Raw genomic sequence first — 17,674 nt, 5'->3', positions numbered from 1 at the left:
CCGCCTCTCTCGGAATAAGATTCCAAGAAAGACCAAGGCTGTGCACCCGTCCCTTCCACTTTCTGGCGATGGGCATTTTTTGAATACACAGGTCATAGGAGGCTAGTGTTAGCAAAATTTATACAGATGTTGTTTTATTTTTATAGCTCTCCTCCATTTACTGGGTGGCATTTCCTTTAGTGTTAACAGCAGAGGTTAACTGCACACAGACGTGTATGGGGATTCTTGCCAGGTTTTTTTCCCCCTTCCTCTCCTATAAATATGTTTCTTCAGATGGTTCATCCTCCGCCCTGGCAGCAGACAGTCTTTTAGCATTCAGATTTAATTGGTTCAGTCCATTCCTGGGCCGTCCGCAGAACCGCGTGTGTGTGTGTTATAAACATGCCGATTGTTGCATCCTCCGATAAGTGCGTTTTGAAAGAAAGCAAAGGTGTTCTGATGGGATTTTCTGTACTTGCAAACAGTGGGCATTCTCTCCTTTGCTGCAAATGCTGGTGCAGAGCTCCGCTCCTATTCTCTCTAGGCGGGAGTGTGTGTACCCCAAGCACCCCTCTGAAAGGCTTCTGCTCTGCCCATTTTGCAGCTCACTAAACGGCGCCTGGTGGATGCAGACGGCATCATTAATCCCAACGCTTTCTACATCTACCTGACCGCTTGGGTCAGCAACGACCCCGTGGCGTACGCCGCCTCCCAAGCCAACATCCGGCCTCACCGTCCTGAGTGGGTCCACGACAAAGCCGACTACATGCCAGAAACCAGGCTGAGAAGTAAGTAGCCTTCCACTGGGCCTGCAAGCTTGTGGGGCTCCTTACACGCCGTACCTCCAGGCTCAGTCCCAGCCCTCATCCGTCGACACTACGCAGGGTTCAACAGTGTAAACAGAACAATATATTTCTTTTAGTTTAAAACTCTGGGAGACAGATGAGGATGTGTAATCGAATGCAACTCATGCTCTATCACACTGAGAAATAAGAGTCTGTAATCTCCCTTCGTGCCTTTGCCTCGAAAACGTCCACCAGGCCTCTCTCTTTAATGCCAGCTGTTCCATGTGAAAGTTGGGGACGCCTCCAGGTCGAGTGTTGTGTTACTGTTGCAGAGTTTTATCGCTGGGGATTATATGTTTATCTTAACTTTGTCAACTCTGGTGTTGAAGGGATTTTTGGCAAGTTGGGTCATTCCTATAAGCCACCAAGCACCTGTACTCTGTCAAAGCTGTTTAAACCGGAGCAGAAAAGTCTGTATACAACAGCGTCCTCTTCCTTTCACCTCTCAGCCCCGACTTTGAAAGGTGGTTCTGGATGGATTTAATTTGCATTTGGGTTAGAGATATTAGTAGCGTATACCTTGGGTACGAGTCCAAGGGAGGACGTGAGAAAGAAGACAGGTCCCTTTGCGAACATGGCTGGAGAGCAGGCGGGTTGTGCTTCCCTGTATCTAAACCTCAGAGCCTTGTGGCAAGCAGCCAAGGCTTGTCTTAATGAAAATTTATAGTTGAGATTATAATAGGGCAAATCATGTTTAGCAAGTCAACTGAATGACCCCAGAGGGTCTGGAACACACAACGGCAGCAACTAAATGCTTGTTGTGTAAGGATTTCTTCCCCTGCTGCTGAAGACTTAGCATTGCATTAAAAAAAAGAAGCATGGAAGGTTTAAGTGTGTTAGATCACTAAAAGGATAAGAAAGTCAAGCGTTTTTCTCAGTAAAGCATGACTTTCGAGTTATTTTGTTCTCATAAGTGATTGAGTAAAACAGTTTGAACTTAGTATTTTCACTTGTGTCAGTTGAACAAAAAAAATGTTCCCACAATTGAATTCTTAAGTTGTTTAGACCCATTCCAAAGAGTGACTGCTTCTAGAAGATTAAAATCTAAGGGTAAATCAATACAGAGATCACAGGCTCCTCCTCCACACACACACACACACACACACACACACACCCCAAAATCAAAGGTTGATCATTGTTTAAAATTTCTTAAACCAAAGATTGAAACTGTAAAGACCTGAAGACCATCATTGGTATTGTGTGTCCTTCATGTTGAAAGAGGTGCAGTAAGTGGACTTTCTTGCCGAGTTCTTTCTCTTCTCATTGCAATTGTGGAGAAGCCGGGGATGCACGTCTGGGATGGCTAACGGTGGGAGCTTGTTGCATTTCTTCCACCCTTGGATGGCGTCCGTTTGCCTTTCTCAGTATTGCCAGGAGCCCCTGATCCATGGGCCCTCTCCCTGTTGCCTTCTCTCTCCAGTCCCAGCAGCAGAGCCCATCGAATACGCTCAGTTCCCTTTCTACCTCAACGGCTTGCGTGACACCTCAGACTTCGTTGAAGCAATTGAAAAAGTCAGAACGATCTGCAACAACTACACAAGCCTGGGGCTCTCCAGCTACCCCAACGGCTACCCCTTCCTCTTCTGGGAGCAGTACATCGGCCTCCGCCACTGGCTCCTCCTGTCCATCAGCGTGGTGCTGGCCTGCACGTTCCTCGTGTGTGCTGTCTTCCTCCTGAACCCCTGGACGGCCGGGATCATTGTGAGTTTATTCTAAGGGTCTTTGTGGAAGTCACATTCCTTTCAGCATAGCTCTTTCTGCAGCCGGGAAGTTTTGTTTATGTCTGGGCCTCTGGAGGAGGGTATAGATTGCATCATCCATATTGTATTTATTCTACTGGAGGTGGTGAGGTTCATGGTTAGGTAGAGCCTTTAATGGCCTTAATCTTCTGTCCCCTCTCCTTTAAACTTTTTGTGTAAAGATAGGGGAGTTTTTGAGCACACTTTCCTTAATATAGAGCTGAGCATTTATTAAATACAAACACTCAAAGCGTAACTGTTTTTTCAATTCAAGTGTCATTTTGTTACTACATCCCAGACCAAATATAGAGAAGATTCTTCTAAATGGAGCGATAATTCGAGAAGTTAGGATGGTGGTGTATGGTTAAATGGTTTTAGGGATGGTTTTGTGTGGTGTGTTTGTTTTAACTCTTGGGCAGAATTGATCAACGAGTATTACCAACCTGTTTTTTGCATTCTTTCTCCAAGTATAATACTCTCAGATTTGAAACAAGTTTTGGGTAGAGTCTAATAAAATCATGGCAGTATTTAAATTCCATGAACTGTGGTATAGCCTTCAAAATGCCAGAATTATAAAAACAGAGACCAGGTCTTGTTTCTGCACCATAAGTCTGTGCAACAGGTATGTTTAAAGGTAAATGTTTAGTCTACAGGAGTTTTCATGGTACTTAAGCAATTGATGTTATCCATCTTTCATTAGCTTATTAAAAGAAAGCAAAGGGAACTTTTATTGTACTTGTCTGTCCCCCCTTCACTGCCTGCTGACCCCCACCTCCAGAAGGAAAGATCGTTCTCTCCTTCTTTTGTCTCTGTGCAGTTCATTGTTTTATTTGTATTTTCTCCTCTTTGGCCCCCAAAACTCCAAAATCTGCCACACAGATTTTCTTTCCGTCCCCCTAGAAATTTTTACAAGGCAGATGAAAGAAAGGCAAATAAAAGCTTTTCCTTGGATTTGACTGTTTGCTTTGTCCACCCCAGTAACTCCACATTTCTTCAAAGTGAAGGGGCTGTAACCTGACCCACATCAGCTGACCACACGTCCCCTTTCTCCCAAGTCATCCTCAGTCCATGGACTCTCCAAGCAAAAGCAAAGCTACTTTTACGTAAAAGAACTTTTATTCACCCCGTCCGATCAGCTTTCTTAAGGATGGAGGGCAAGGCAACCAAAAACTCTAGTTGCAACTCAGTTATAAGTTGAAGGATGGTCTCTGATGGTTAAGATCAAAACAGAAGGGAACACCTTGTTTTAAACTGTATTAAATTTGTAGCCAGCAATGAGTGCGTGTTTCTATAATTCCTTATAGATTGCACTCGGGGAATAGTTTTGAAAAAATTTTTGCGACACCTAGAGTGTGTTTGTGCCCAGCCACTCATCCTGTGTGTCTTTTTCAAGGTGACAGTCTTGGCTTTGATGACGGTCGAGCTCTTTGGCATGATGGGCCTCATTGGAATCAAGCTGAGCGCCGTGCCTGTGGTCATCTTGATCGCTTCCGTCGGCATTGGAGTGGAGTTCACCGTTCATGTTGCTCTGGTATGGGAGACGTTTTGAGTGAAAGCTATTCACTAGAAAGGCAACCTGTTTCCTCTGGCTCTTTTTAGTTTCCAAGTTGGGAACCTTTTCATTTTCTCCAACATCAAGGAACACACCTGACACACATCACGGCAAAAAGGCTTCAGAGCACAGACATTCCCTGGGAGTAGCTGAAGTTCAGCCGGACTCCTTTCTCTCTGGGGGAAATCTAAGAAAAAGGGTGTCAAAGGTGAAAGCCAGGCCACGTCAGCAGTAGGCAGTGTCTTTGGTGTGTCCGAGTGGGCCAGGAAGGATTCTGCTCATTTGGTGTCGTCAGTTGTGTCACCACGGGTCCTGAACTCGTCTGCTGTTCCTAAGACAGATGGTGTATACGTGTGCATGAATACACACGATTTTTAAAATCACAGTCATAAAGCAGGGATAAAATGAGACCACACTCACAGATTTGGTGGGGATGGCATAGTGGAGGGTGAGGTGAGTTGGCAGCTGAGGAAATACCCTGGGGCTGATGAACTAGCTCTCCCACCTGAGCCCACCCAGCTCCTTCGACCTCCCAGCTTCCAAATTCATGACAGCAGAAAGTAGGAGAACTAGCATTGCTCTCAATAGGAATCCCCCCCCCACCAACGCCCACCCGGCTCTTTCTATGCACAGTCCTGTGAATCTTTGTGGGAGAAAAGTAAACTTCAAGAGGAGTCTAACCCAAGAGACAAACCCATCGTATACATTTATCAGAGAATCATTCAAAAGCCCTATAGTGATGTGTAAATTATGTTCCGTACACACTTGTGTTTGTAGTCTGCGTCCCTGGGTTTATGTAGGCATTCAGTAAATACTTACTGACTGAATAAATACTGATGTTTGGAATGCTTAGCTAGGAAACCAAGCATTTGACTTGGATCAAGTTACTTTGAGTAAAAGCCTTTGCTCTTGCAAAAAGCCTTGCTTTTGCATCTCTAGCATTGATTTTCTTTGGGCTTAACACATGGCACATGCATAGCTACACACATGGGTGTCTAGACAGATGCTTCTGCCTTCTACCTTCTGTTGTCTTCTTTCAGGGCCATATTTATGCTGCGTAGAGATGATAAATGTTTATATTTCAGAAGGAATGTTTTGTTGCAGTTAACCTGTTTTTTCCCCCAATGTATAATAAAAAGCTGATAATATATAGAAACAGTTTTCTACATTTTGAGCCTACCCTAATTACTTTCCTCAATTGAGCTGGGAAGAAGGAGAGGGGATTTTTAGAAAGAAGAGCCTAGAGCTTAGAGAACACATAATTACGATATCATTTCTTTTAAAAAGGAGAAAAATTACCCGCGAGTTAAAAATCCACAAATCATTTTATTCTGATGTGAATGAAAACCGCTCTTCTTGGTAGCTAGCATTACAAACAAGGGTGGTCCTAGAACAGATTTTTGCGGTGGAAATGCTAACAACAGTCTTTAAACTGTAGCGGCCCCTTGGATCTCTGAGGTAGTATGAACATAAATATCCATACCGGTGCTGGATAAACAGTGAAGGAACGCTTCTATTCCTCATGCAAGATTTACTCCTGAGAATTGAAGGAGTCTCGAGAGGCAGCTTGGCTTTGTGCTGCTAGCCCAGGTCTTCATCGAGAGGCTACCCACACACAGGACATGGTGTTCTTACCGGGTCCTGTATGTGAAAGTCATCAAGGAATCGATGGGCGCCTGGCAGTTTACTGTTTCCGTAGCATAAGTGCTATGCAAGAAGATCAACCCAACTTTGACCCTTGTGGCCTCACGGCCCAGATACAGCACAGAGCGACATGGTTCCAGACCATCTTGGTGCTTTCCTCCCAGGAGAAAAAGACAACTGCTTTGACCCTAAAATCTCCCAGCTCTGAAAGAGCGTCCATACATAGACCCCACTTCAGAGAAAAATAGGAAAATTCACAATGCACCTTTGCAGACTTTTGTGTCATTTTATTTCTTCATCCATTAAGTAGAATAACATCCTGTCCTTCCCTAGTGCACCTGCAAGGGCCCCAAGCCCTCTTCTCAGCACATCCTAGAGCAGCCTTAACTTTCAGAGAGCAAGCTTCTGCCAGGCTCAGCCCTCCCCCCACTGGGGGAGCAGACAGGGTGTAACAGTAACTAACCCACATTGAAATGGTCCTGGGTCACACTCTCAAGCCAATAGTCTGATATACCAAGATCTCCATAAAGTTCCCATTTGGTATCAACAGTATCCTTGACCTAGAAGAGCTTTAGAGAATGCATAAGAGGTGAGATATAGCCACACATATTTAGAACAGGCTTGATTGAATTTACAGCCCTGTCTTTTTCTTGTGATACCTTCATGGTACTTACATGTACTACAAACACGTTCGTTGGAACACGGTGACAGAATTTCTAACCTCAGCATAATAGTGAGGAAATATGTATTTAGCACCCAGGTGCTAAGCCCATTTGGAAGTAAGACCTTGACCTTCCAAAAAATCGGGCAAAATGCTGTCGCTTTCACAACTGGAGGTCTCCCATGTGAATGATGCTAGATCATTTAAGTGTGGGGAGTAAACTCAAGCGTGAGTAACAGTGAAAAGAAGGGAACATTTTGCTCATTTGTATAGTTTTGGCATGGTTTTTAAATTTAAAGTAAATATGCTTTTCTTCTTTTCTTCTTGATGTTCAAGATTTACATCAATACCAAATACAACCCATTATCATGAACAGGTCAATTTAGTGTAAGCCTAGATTTAGCTAGTTAAGCAGCCCCAGTTAAACATGCCAGTAGATAGAGGGTAAGATCTGAGAGGTTCGTGGAGGCAGATGAAAGTGGCTAATAGCATTGAAGACGAAGCTGGCCATTGACCAAGTCCAGGAATCTGATCATCTGAACTCTCCTCGTTGCGCAGGCCTTTCTAACAGCCATTGGCGATAAGAACCGCAGGGCCATGCTCGCCCTGGAGCACATGTTTGCACCCGTTCTGGATGGTGCCGTTTCCACTCTGTTAGGAGTGCTGATGCTTGCAGGATCCGAGTTTGATTTCATTGTCAGGTAAGCATTCGTTTCTAATGGGACCTCTGTTGCTTATTTCCTTCTGCCTCTGGAAGATTGCAGCATGTCTTCATTGTGACTCTACTCCCCACTCCTAACCCCGTAGCTTCATTGAGGAATAATTGACAAATAAAAATTGTATATATTTAAGGGGGTACAACATGGTGGTTTGATATATGCATACATTGTGAAGTGATTGCCACAATCTGTGACTCCACTCTCTTTTGAGTTTATTAACTCAGAGGTATCCTGAGAGGCATATAAGCAAGCTCCCTTCTAGAGCTGTCTTGGGGAATATCTTAGGGAGAAAAGATGGAGGGTTTGGGGCTAGCAACAAAGGCAACTCTACAACTTGAAACCGATATCCCAGTTATTGCTATTGAGGTTAGAAATACCAACAGAAAGAAATGACCTGGTTCCCATGAATTGACTGAATTTGACCTTTACTTCTCCTTCAAAACTGTAGAAAGGAAAACGTACAGATACCTACAGTTTTCACATAGATTTTATTCTTTTAAGAAGTGAAGATGACATGCCTTGATTTCACATTTGAGTTGCCACTAAGATTTAAGAAGCATTTAACGTGTGACTTAACACCAATAAATTTTTGAGATCCAAGCCTAGTTGGAGACATCTTTCAATTTGGATTTCATGGCAAGCAGTTTCTGGTGAATTTAATTAAGGATTTGACTTTGTGAAATATAAAAGGAGAGCAAGTTTTCCTTTTAAAAAGAATCTGAGAACTGCAGGGAAAGACCATTTTCTTCTCTGAACAGCCTCCGCAGCTTTTTGACAAAGCTGCCCTTGGATGTAACCCTGTTGCTCCGTGGAGGGGCGAGGCCAGAATCATCGATAAGTAAAAGATAGTCCAGAATTAGGACCATGGCAAAGCAGAATGAAATGTGAGAAATGACTTGATCGTTAGGGACGTTTCGATAATCTAGAGAGATTCTAAACAGGCTTTTCTGATGTGTATGTTGCGATAGGCCTTTCAATTCCAAGTGAAAAGAAGAGGATTTTAAGTTGTAGCCAACGTTTCTTTATTACGAGAAAAGATCAGTCCACGGGTCTGTGACGTTACCCCATTGGGCGGGTCGGCATCATGGAGATTTAGCCTTGCTAGAGTGAGTGCCAGGGTTGGCTCACTGTCGCTTGGGTGGAGAATGAGTGGAGAGGTGTAGACCAGTACTTCTCAAGCTGTAACGTGCTCGTGAGTCATCTGGGGCTCTCTGTAAGTGCAGATCAGACTTCGTTGGGGATGGGGAGCAGAGTCTGCGTTTCCAGCCAGCTCCCAGATGATGGCCACGTTGCTGATCCTCTCAGCACAGATGACCGATCACTTAACAAGCCCAATTAGTACACCCTGTTTGCCAATATCAGGTAGACATATGCCTAAGCTAGATGAAGGTTTTGGTCTGAGTTTTGTTTTAAGCTCTTAATTTGATTTTGACTTTTCCGTTATTCGGGCATGAGTAGTTGTTTCTCTGTGATGTAAAAACCCTATGTCAAGTAGAGTTTCTTTGTGTAATGTCTCATTCAACACAATGTAGTGAGCACCTCATAAGTGCCATTTCACACAACTGCCAGTAATGTAGACCCCGTCCCCCTGTACATGGGGGGAGAGACAAGGTCACGGGCAATTCAAAACCATGGGAAACAGAGTGTGATGGGATCTCAGAGGATCTAACTCAGCCTTGTGGGGGATGCCAAGGGAGCCACAGAGAAGAAACGTAGCCTGAATTAGAACAACCATCTGGGACCTGGGTGGAGAGCAGGATCCCAGCTCTCTCATCTAACCCACGGCGTCTTGTTCTCTCCCAGAGATATCAGGGTTCTTGTTTCAAGCACTTAAAAGGGCTTCCCATTTTCTAGAACTGGATGGATTAACCTGATAAAGCCCTCACTGAGGTCGACTAAATGAGCAGACATTGTATACACTAAGCTGTCAGAAATCTAATTGGTCTGTTTATTCTACAGTTAGATGGATGGGATGCAAATGTCTTAATGCCTGCTGCTGATATATGCCTCCGCCTAAAGTTGCAGCAGTTTACATTAGTGCAAGACATCGGCTGCTTGGTCTTTACTAATGCAGCTCAGAAGTTTCTAATGTTTACAATAGCTGCGAGGTATTTGTATTTTTATAGGGATTCTCTCTCCTTTCATCTAATGTTGAAACATATATAGGCACAGCAAAGGTTGGTGCCTGTTCCGTTTTATGATCAAGAGGACCATTAACAGATAGATATCTTGCCCTCCCTCTTCCCAGAACATCCTGAGCTCTCCCCCACCCCAGCCCACTTCCAGCAGAATTGCCTTAGAAACCGTTAGTTACAGAAACGCATGCTTGCGTGGAGCCCGCTGCCTCCAGCTGTGTGCAACATCCTCCAGCCACTCTCCCTGGTTGACAGGTTCACCTTGGTATTCGTGAAGGATCCCAGACCTTAGCCCTCAACGGTGGGAAAGCAGGGCCACTTGTGCACTCTCCTCTTCTTCATGGTGCTGCGGCCTTTATGTTTGAATTGGCTGACGCAAAACAAGAGTATTCAGAGATGCTAAATTGTTCAACAAAAGATTGGCCGGCAGAGCAGCCCGTCATTGTGGACCGCCCTCCCCTGAAAATGCCCCAGCAACCACAGAATGGGCAGTGTTTTCTTTGCCGAAAGCTGGTTCCAGTGTTCTAAAAAGATTGCAGTTGGAACTGTTTGGTAAAACTGGAACTCACAGAATTCTGGGCAGAAAGTTGCGGTTAATGAAAGCCCGGGGAAAGCCTTACCTGCTACGCTGGAGACTTAATTAGAGATTCTGCTCTAAGATGCAGAAGCATTTCACAGTGGATTAGCTGCCTGCAGAAGTGGGCTGCTTTTCCTCCTGGGCTAAATTGTTTAAATTCTACACCCTTCACTTCATTTGTTTGCTTCTGCTGGGTTTTCATGAACGGGGCCCCTCTGCATTGTATTTGTGCTTTCAGTCTGCTCGGCCATTCAGTTCACATTCCATATTTTTGTGTTTGTGTAACACATTCATAAATAACATTACATGCCATGAGATTTCAGCAAATTAACAAACCTAATTTTTTTTCTTCCCTTCATGAACTAACACTTTGGGTTGTAGAATGTAGTCCTCAAAGTCATAAGGTTAAAAGAAAAGAGAAAAAAAAAACCTAATCTTGTGCTGAATTTGAAACGCAGTGTTGTAACAGCCTTTTCACTGGTGTGGGTTTTGTTAATTTTTGGCTCTGACGTTTGGGCACGTGAAGGGTAGCTTAATTTACTTTTGCCATGGTAAATGTTCCTGTTTCCCTTTTATCTTCAAGGTATTTCTTTGCTGTCCTGGCAATCCTAACAATCCTGGGTGTTCTCAATGGACTGGTTTTGCTGCCAGTCCTTTTGTCCTTCTTCGGACCGTATCCTGAGGTCAGTAATTGTTGCCAGTGTAATGTGCAACCCTCAGACCACCTGAATATTGTTTTTCCTGGTGTCACTCTTAATTTAGATATTTAAGTATATCCACATTTGCTGGTTGTTTACTTTTTCAGTAAACAGCTCAAATAACTATGGCTTTTTTTCTCTTCAGTTTAGTAGTCTTAGGGGATGTAGGGGGAATGGTTTGGTTTGGTTTAGGTTGTTTATTTTTGAAACCTAGTGATTGGCAACCTGAGTCTTATAGGTCTCTATCAATGAAGCACTTTCCACTCAAGAAGAATATCTGGGCTTGAACAGGAGTAAAAGGGGCACAGCCTGCCTTTCCAGAGTGTGAAAGCAGAGGGCAGGTCTTTTGCTCCAGCTGTCAGGCCCAAGGGTCTTCAGAGTGGCAGGGATTGGGCCAAGTGAATACAGGGTAGCGTGGGAGGCCGGGCGGGGGGCGGGGGGGATGCGGGGGAGGGGCAGCGACCCCTGAACAATATTGTGCTTTGAACCTTAAGTGTGGCCACCAGGTAAATGGTTGATAACACCTGTAATACTGAATCCCCTTAAATAGGTGTCTCCAGCCAATGGGCTGAACCGGCTGCCCACCCCTTCCCCTGAGCCGCCCCCCAGTGTGGTCCGGTTCGCTCTGCCCCCTGGTCACACGAACAACGGGTCTGATTCCTCTGACTCGGAGTACAGTTCTCAGACGACGGTGTCGGGCATCAGTGAGGAGCTTCGGCACTACGAGGCCCAGCAGGGCGCCGGGGGCCCTTCCCACCAAGTGATCGTGGAAGCCACAGAGAACCCTGTCTTCGCCCGCTCCACCGTAAGTCATAAGTCACCCCAGGAGGCAGCCCCTGCCTGCTCTGAACAGCAAATCACAGACAGCATGCCAAAAAATGTATAGGTTAGGTGGACTCATATGAAATGGCCAATATTTGGCTCTTCTTAAACTATAAAAATGTCAGTTTCATGTGGCTGTATCTCATACAGATTGAAAAGGGCAGGGACCAATATTGGTGACTACACAGAGCACCTATCAGCATATATCATGTTTGAGCTTAAGGACCGGAGGTAAAGCATGCCTTGCTCCCCCTGCCCCCCTTTTTTAAAAGCTACGTATCATTGTAGGAGGATACCTGTTTTAAAATGTAATGGTATTTTTATTGCCAGCAGAAGTGATTTCTTTTCCCTTCCACTTCTGTTCCTTTTAATTACCCTTGGTGTAAAATTATTTCAATCGTTATTGTCTAAGACTTCACCAGAAGCTTTTGTGGCTCCAAGCTCGTATCCTAGGTGGCGGGAAGGAGCAGAGAAGCTGAGAACCAGCCTTCAGTAATTCAGGAAAACCGTGAGCAGCCCGGAGCCTCTTCTCAGAGGCCCTGAGAGCCCCAACCGCATTCTCCCCTCTCTGTGCTCCCCAGGATGTCCTCGGCCCCCCAGGCATGGAGCACAGCACACAAAACCCAAGGAATGTTCTAAGGCTCCTGTTGCTCTGACAGGGGGCCTCCTGCTGTCCCTCCAGGAAATGGGTATTCCAGTCCCAGGCTGGAGCTGCCCTTCCATGAAAGAGAGAGAGGCCAACCAAATAACCTAAATTTTCTTCCTCTTACCCCCCGTGACGATGCCTGCTGAGCTGCAGTGTGAATCTGGTTTTGTTCAGCAGGAGCCTAAAAATAGGTACAAGCTGAACGACTTTGAAGTTGGTCACGGTCCTTTTGATTGATGTGGCCACTGTGTTGCTCCATGCTTTGTACAGAGACCCAGAAACCAGATTCCTAACAACAGGATAGAGCAGCACTGCCCGGTAGAACTTTCTGTGACAGTGCGAATGCTCTCCAGTGCAGTAGCCACTGCAACATGTGGCTGTGGAGCATTTGAAATGCGACTAGTGCGACCTAAGGGGCTGAATTTTGAATTTTAGTTAATTTAAACGTACATAGCCACGTGTCCCTCATGGCTACCGTATTCAACAGTGTAGGTAGCGTCCGGGTAACGTCCTGCATTTGGGCGAGCCAGGGCCAGACACTTAGTCATTTTAGAAGAAAGAGGGAGCTCGAGATCTGATCCTACCCAGCAGGGTGGGGTGGCGGACTGTGGGAGAGAGGCAGCTCCGGTACTTAGACCACAGCCCTGCATTTATGGGCAGCCAGCCGTATGTGTCCGGCCAGCTGTGCTGGAGAAAGCCTAGGCATAGGGTCCAAACAGGGCGTACCTCTGCCACGTCGTTGTGGGTAGAAGGCCCCTGGTCGCTCCCTGGGGCGCTCCTGGCCATCTGTGGGGTTGACTAAGCTCTAGTTCAGAAAGAGCTGTGTGTGGGTAGTCAGAGCCGTGAAGGGAGGGCTGGGGCAGCAGGGGCCGATGCCCATCCTGGGGTTAGCACGCGGCCTGTTTCAACCTGCCCTTGCCCTCTGCAGGTGGTCCATCCTGAAACGAGGCAGCACCCACCCTCCAACCCTCGACAGCAGCCCCATCTGGACTCAGGGTCCCTGCCACCCGGACGGCCAGGCCAGCAGCCCAGAAGAGAGGCCCCCAGAGAATGCTTGAGGCCGCCCCCTTACAGACCGCGCAGAGACGCTTTCGAAATTTCTACTGAAGGGCATTCTGGCTCTAGCAATAGGGACCGCACGGGCCCCCGGGGAACCCGTTCTCACAACCCTCGGCACCCAGCGTTCACTGCCACGGGCAGCTCCGTGCCCAGCTACTGCCAGCCCATCACCACCGTGACGGCCTCAGCGTCCGTGACTGTTGCAGTGCACCCCCCGCCCGGGCCCAGTCGGAACCCCCGAGGGGGGCTTCGCCCGGGCTACGAGGACTACCCCGAGACTGACCACGGGCTGTTTGAGGACCCCCATGTGCCTTTTAACGTCCGTTGCGAGAGGAGGGATCCCAAGGTGGAGGTCATTGAGCTACAGGACGTGGAATGTGAGGAGAGGCGCCGGGGCAGCAGCTCCAACTGAGGTGGGCGGGGCCGGTGGGCAGGTGGGTGGGCCTCTGAGGCGCTGCTCTTCAGTGACCCCTCAGGGACTTAGAGGGACGCAGATGGCTGCATCCTCCTGGAGCCCTGGGCACTCATGTGTCCCCTACTGAACCGCAGTGACCTCTTACCCACAGGCAGGGTTGCCTGTCTAAGCTTCGTCATCCTTGGAGAACCAGTTGAGTTCCAGATTGGATCTGTCCCTCACAGTTAGCCTGTGGAGGTTTAATGCATCTCAACAGAGACACTGACAGCTGCCCCTTTCACCTATTTTTCAGTCTTTTAAAGCCATAGCAGGTATGTCTGATGAACGCACAGCTCAGTGAATGGTCACAAAGTGAGCACATCCCTGTCACCAGCCCCCAGGTCAAGGGAGAGATCATGACCCACCCCTGGAAGCCCCTCATGCCCTCACCCATCCCCCACCGTCCTGATCTCTATACCCCAGACCCGTGTTGCCTGTGTTTGTGCTTTATCAATAGGGACTCGTAGACCTGTTACTTTGACTTCCTTTTTTTTTTTTTTTCTTTTAAAGGGTGAGTAAAATCTGAAGCAAAGAGGCCAAAGATTGGAAGCCCCTCCCTACCCCTACCCTGCCCCACCAGAACTGCTTGAAGAGAGCTGCGGAGTTAGAAAGGCGTGCTGTGCCAGGCAGCAGTTCATTGTTACTGTAACTGATTGTATTATTTTGTGAGATATTTCTATAAATATTTAAGAGGTGTACACATATGTAATATACGAAGGAACGGATGTAAAGTAGTGTGATCTGGGTTTTCTGCACTCCCGCCTCCAGAGCAGGCGGTGGGGAGACCGCAGCGGAGCCCCTCCCTATTTGTACATTGGTCTCTGTGCCACAACCAAGCTTAACTTAGTCTTAAATTTCAGCATATGTTGCTGCTGCTTAAATATTGTATAATTTACCTGTATAATTCTATGCAAATATTGCTTATGTAATAGGATTATTTTGTAAAGGTTTCTGTTTAAAATATTTTAAATTTGCATATCACAACCCTGTGGTAGTATGAAATGTTACTGTTAACTTTCAAACACGCTATGCGTGATAATTTTGTTGTTGTTTAATGAGCAAATATGAAGAAAGCACGTTAACCCCGGTGGCTTCTCTAGGTGTAGTTGGATGAGATTCTCTTGTTTGGCTGTGTGTGTGAACATGTGTGTGATTTCCCAATGTACTGTACTGTGATTTTTTTTTCTTTTTTTTCTTTTTACTGTCTGTGAACCCGTGGTGGGCTCTACCTTAGGCCAGAAGAGTCAGGATATCTCTAGTGCTAGCGCTGGTGGAGGGCTAGCCCTAAACATCTCCTTTATCCTTTTGCCAGACTCACTTCAAGTTCAGGGCATCTCTTAAGATTATTGGCTGCCATCCAGACACCCCAACTCGTGCCTCAGAGGAGATAAGTTCCTTCGCATGGACCATTGTGGTGGATGTTGGAACCTCAGGGTACAGAGCTCACATCTCTTCATCTTCATTGGTATTAAAGACCTAGAGAACATGCCCAGTGGGAGCCTCAGCAGGGCCGTGAGCGTATCCTCTAAAGTACGCAGCCTTCATTGTACCTCTCTTGTAACCAACGCACAACACACACACACACACACACACACACACACTTAACACACACCACCACCACTATCACCACCCAAATTTAAGAGTGGATTGGAAATCTTCTGGAGACAATGACCTCTTCATTCTGGGTCCACAACAGACCCAGAGGTGATGTTTTGAGTCCCTACAATTTAAACTCCCTCTCTTGCTAAATGGCACGGTTGGGGCTTTCTGGATCTGTCTGCCTCCTCTTTAAAATAGTGAGCATCCAATATGGTGATACGGAATCAGAAATTCTATAGGATATGAGCTTCAGAAGGCTGATCCTCCAAGTGTTAATATTAACATGATGGGTGCACGCTTCCTAAGTATCTCATCCCCCTCTTCTCACCATCATTAGTATTCTTTCAATGTGACATTTATTGAAGAGCAGGAAGACGCTAATTGCATAACCCCCACTGAAGAATGTATATAGAGACATATCTCTCAACCAGGTGTTATTTTTAAAGATCTGCTTCCATATCAATTCTGTTTTCTTGCTCTGAGGTTTGGTCTTCCTAGGCTCTTAGCCAGAGACCAACAAATGTTGGGGAAGCACTCGGTACCCAGACTAAGCTACTGTAGGAGTGCACAAAGGGCAGCTCCCATTATGCCTCCTGTTTTACATGGAAAATCTTATTCGAAAGGCAACGGCCCACAGTAGTACCAGCAGTGTAGTGACCTCAGACTGTAAAACTCGCCGCGAGACTGTGGCTACCAGATGTGTGTGTTCATATGCCAGGGTCCCAAATGGCCCCACTGCTACTGTTTGGTGCCTCTGTCAGCCACACTGTCTGTCTACGTAACACTCAGCTCTGCTCAGAAAACTCAATATCCCGCATTCAGGAGAGAGATGATGCAAAATTCAGAGGTCTGCTTCCCTCTGGCTCGAGGAGTGCCCTCACTCCTTTCCTGAGCCCAGCTTGCATGGTGCCTGACTGCTTGGCTGGCCCCTGCTTTCTGCACAGCGTAGAGCTCTCTCCAGTAGTCACATTGGCAAAGGGAGAACTCGGGGGCTGGCAGGCAACCAGAATTTCTCTCTCTCTTTTTTAAAATAGTTTTATTTTGTCTGTCTTGTTTGTTCATTTGGATGTTTTAATTTTTTAAAAAAAAAATCTTTGCTGATATTTATAATTTTGTATCATAAGAATGTTTTCCTACAGTATTTGTCATGCCAGTTTATAACAGAAAAATGCAGGGATTTTATTTCTATTGGAAACACTATTACAGCTATGTTTTACCTTTGAACAGAATTTTTATTTGTATAGAGTGCTTACTAATGTTAAATAGTTCAGAGTATATAACATTTTCATTAAGGACTCATGGTAGGTTTTAGTGTAAGGAGTTTAAAGGAAATATTCAAACTGGGTCTCATTGTCTGCCCATTTGGGCAGAAATGGGTTTGTGTCATTTCAGTTACAAAGATAAAAGTATGCCATATAATTTATTTATATGAAAATTTATTTTTGTAGTGTACATAGTAGTCATCAAGTCTTTTGACAGAAGTATATTTTTAAAGAATTTATATGTGATGAATCCATAATGTCTGGAACTTTGCTGAGACATGAGTGGGGCACACTTTTCATTGTAAAGTACAGCAAGGAGAAGAAAATGTTTAACAGTGTTAAGAGAGTGAGATTGAGTGAATCTTCATGCAGTTGTGGAATGTGTATTAGTTACCATTTGTGACCTAGTGTGGTTCTCATTTTAAACCTCAGAAGGCAAAAATGTACAAACTCTCTAAATATTAATGTTCAAACACTGATAGAAATTCTAACATGAATAAAAAATAATATAACTTGTTGGTTACATCTTTGTTTATGGAATGGTTTTTAATTAAAATATCTTACGAAGGCAGTAGTCGTGCGTCACGCCATCATAAACTTTGTTTTTTGTCTGACTAACCTTGTGAAATACTCATTTTTTTGTTCTCCTTCATGGAGGCATTATTGACATAGGAAGAGTTCTACATTTTTATTTTCTGACACAAAGAAAGTTCCTAAATTACCCTTCAAAATGATTCCTTCTGTCATCTCTTAGCCTTTTTGTGTTTCTTTTTATGTGATGCCTAATAATTCAAGGGGATATTTATAAGTCCAGTTCAATGGTTATTAAAATAAAGGAAGGTGTTGTGCTTAAAAACAGCATAGCTGACAATATGGGACTGACTGAACCTGATACAAAATGTTTTTTCTGAGTGTTTATCGTACTTTGTCTTCATCGTAGCCACGGAGAAAAGTAAGACCAGGAATAGCATCCCCATTTTACAGCTGAAAGCAAGGCGTGGTGGGGAAGAACTCAGATTCTATCAGCGTGGGGTGAGGAATCAGCAAACTACAGCCCTGGGGCCTCCTGTGGATACGAAGATTTATCAGAAGACAGACAGGCCCATATGCATGTAGAGATCGTCCACGGCCACTTACCAGCTACATCGGCAGAATTGAATAGTTGCAGCACAGACTGTACGGCCTGCAAAGCCTAAAATATTTACTAACTGGCCCTTAAGAAAATGTTTGCTGACCCATCTTAAGACAAGGTTATCATAGGCCAGTGATACTCACGTGGGGTG

The 17,674-nt window shown here is 45.4% G+C and overlaps 1 protein-coding gene across 5 annotated transcripts in view; it reads left to right on the top strand.

Moving 5' to 3' along the window:
- PTCH1 (patched 1) overlaps positions 1–16,914 on the top strand; it is a 66,615-nt gene extending 49,701 nt beyond the window's left edge. For all 5 annotated transcript variants that reach the window (XM_060301115.1, XM_060301114.1, XM_030832882.2 and 2 more), the window contains 8 exons: positions 584–767; positions 2,245–2,525; positions 3,957–4,094; positions 6,979–7,121; positions 10,435–10,534; positions 11,100–11,354; positions 12,946–13,489; positions 14,041–16,914. In XM_060301115.1, coding sequence (XP_060157098.1) covers positions 584–767; positions 2,245–2,525; positions 3,957–4,094; positions 6,979–7,121; positions 10,435–10,534; positions 11,100–11,354; positions 12,946–13,488 — 1,644 coding nt within the window. In that variant the 3' untranslated portion in view covers position 13,489; positions 14,041–16,914. The remainder of the gene's footprint in view (positions 1–583; positions 768–2,244; positions 2,526–3,956; positions 4,095–6,978; positions 7,122–10,434; positions 10,535–11,099; positions 11,355–12,945; positions 13,490–14,040) is intronic.
- The last annotated feature ends 760 nt before the right edge of the window (positions 16,915–17,674 follow it).

Source organism: Globicephala melas, chromosome 6 (assembly GCF_963455315.2).
Source record: "Globicephala melas chromosome 6, mGloMel1.2, whole genome shotgun sequence".
Taxonomy (NCBI): Eukaryota; Metazoa; Chordata; class Mammalia; order Artiodactyla; family Delphinidae; genus Globicephala; species Globicephala melas.
Note: the sequence above shows the minus strand (reverse complement) of the source record. Positions and strands in the feature narration are given on the sequence as shown.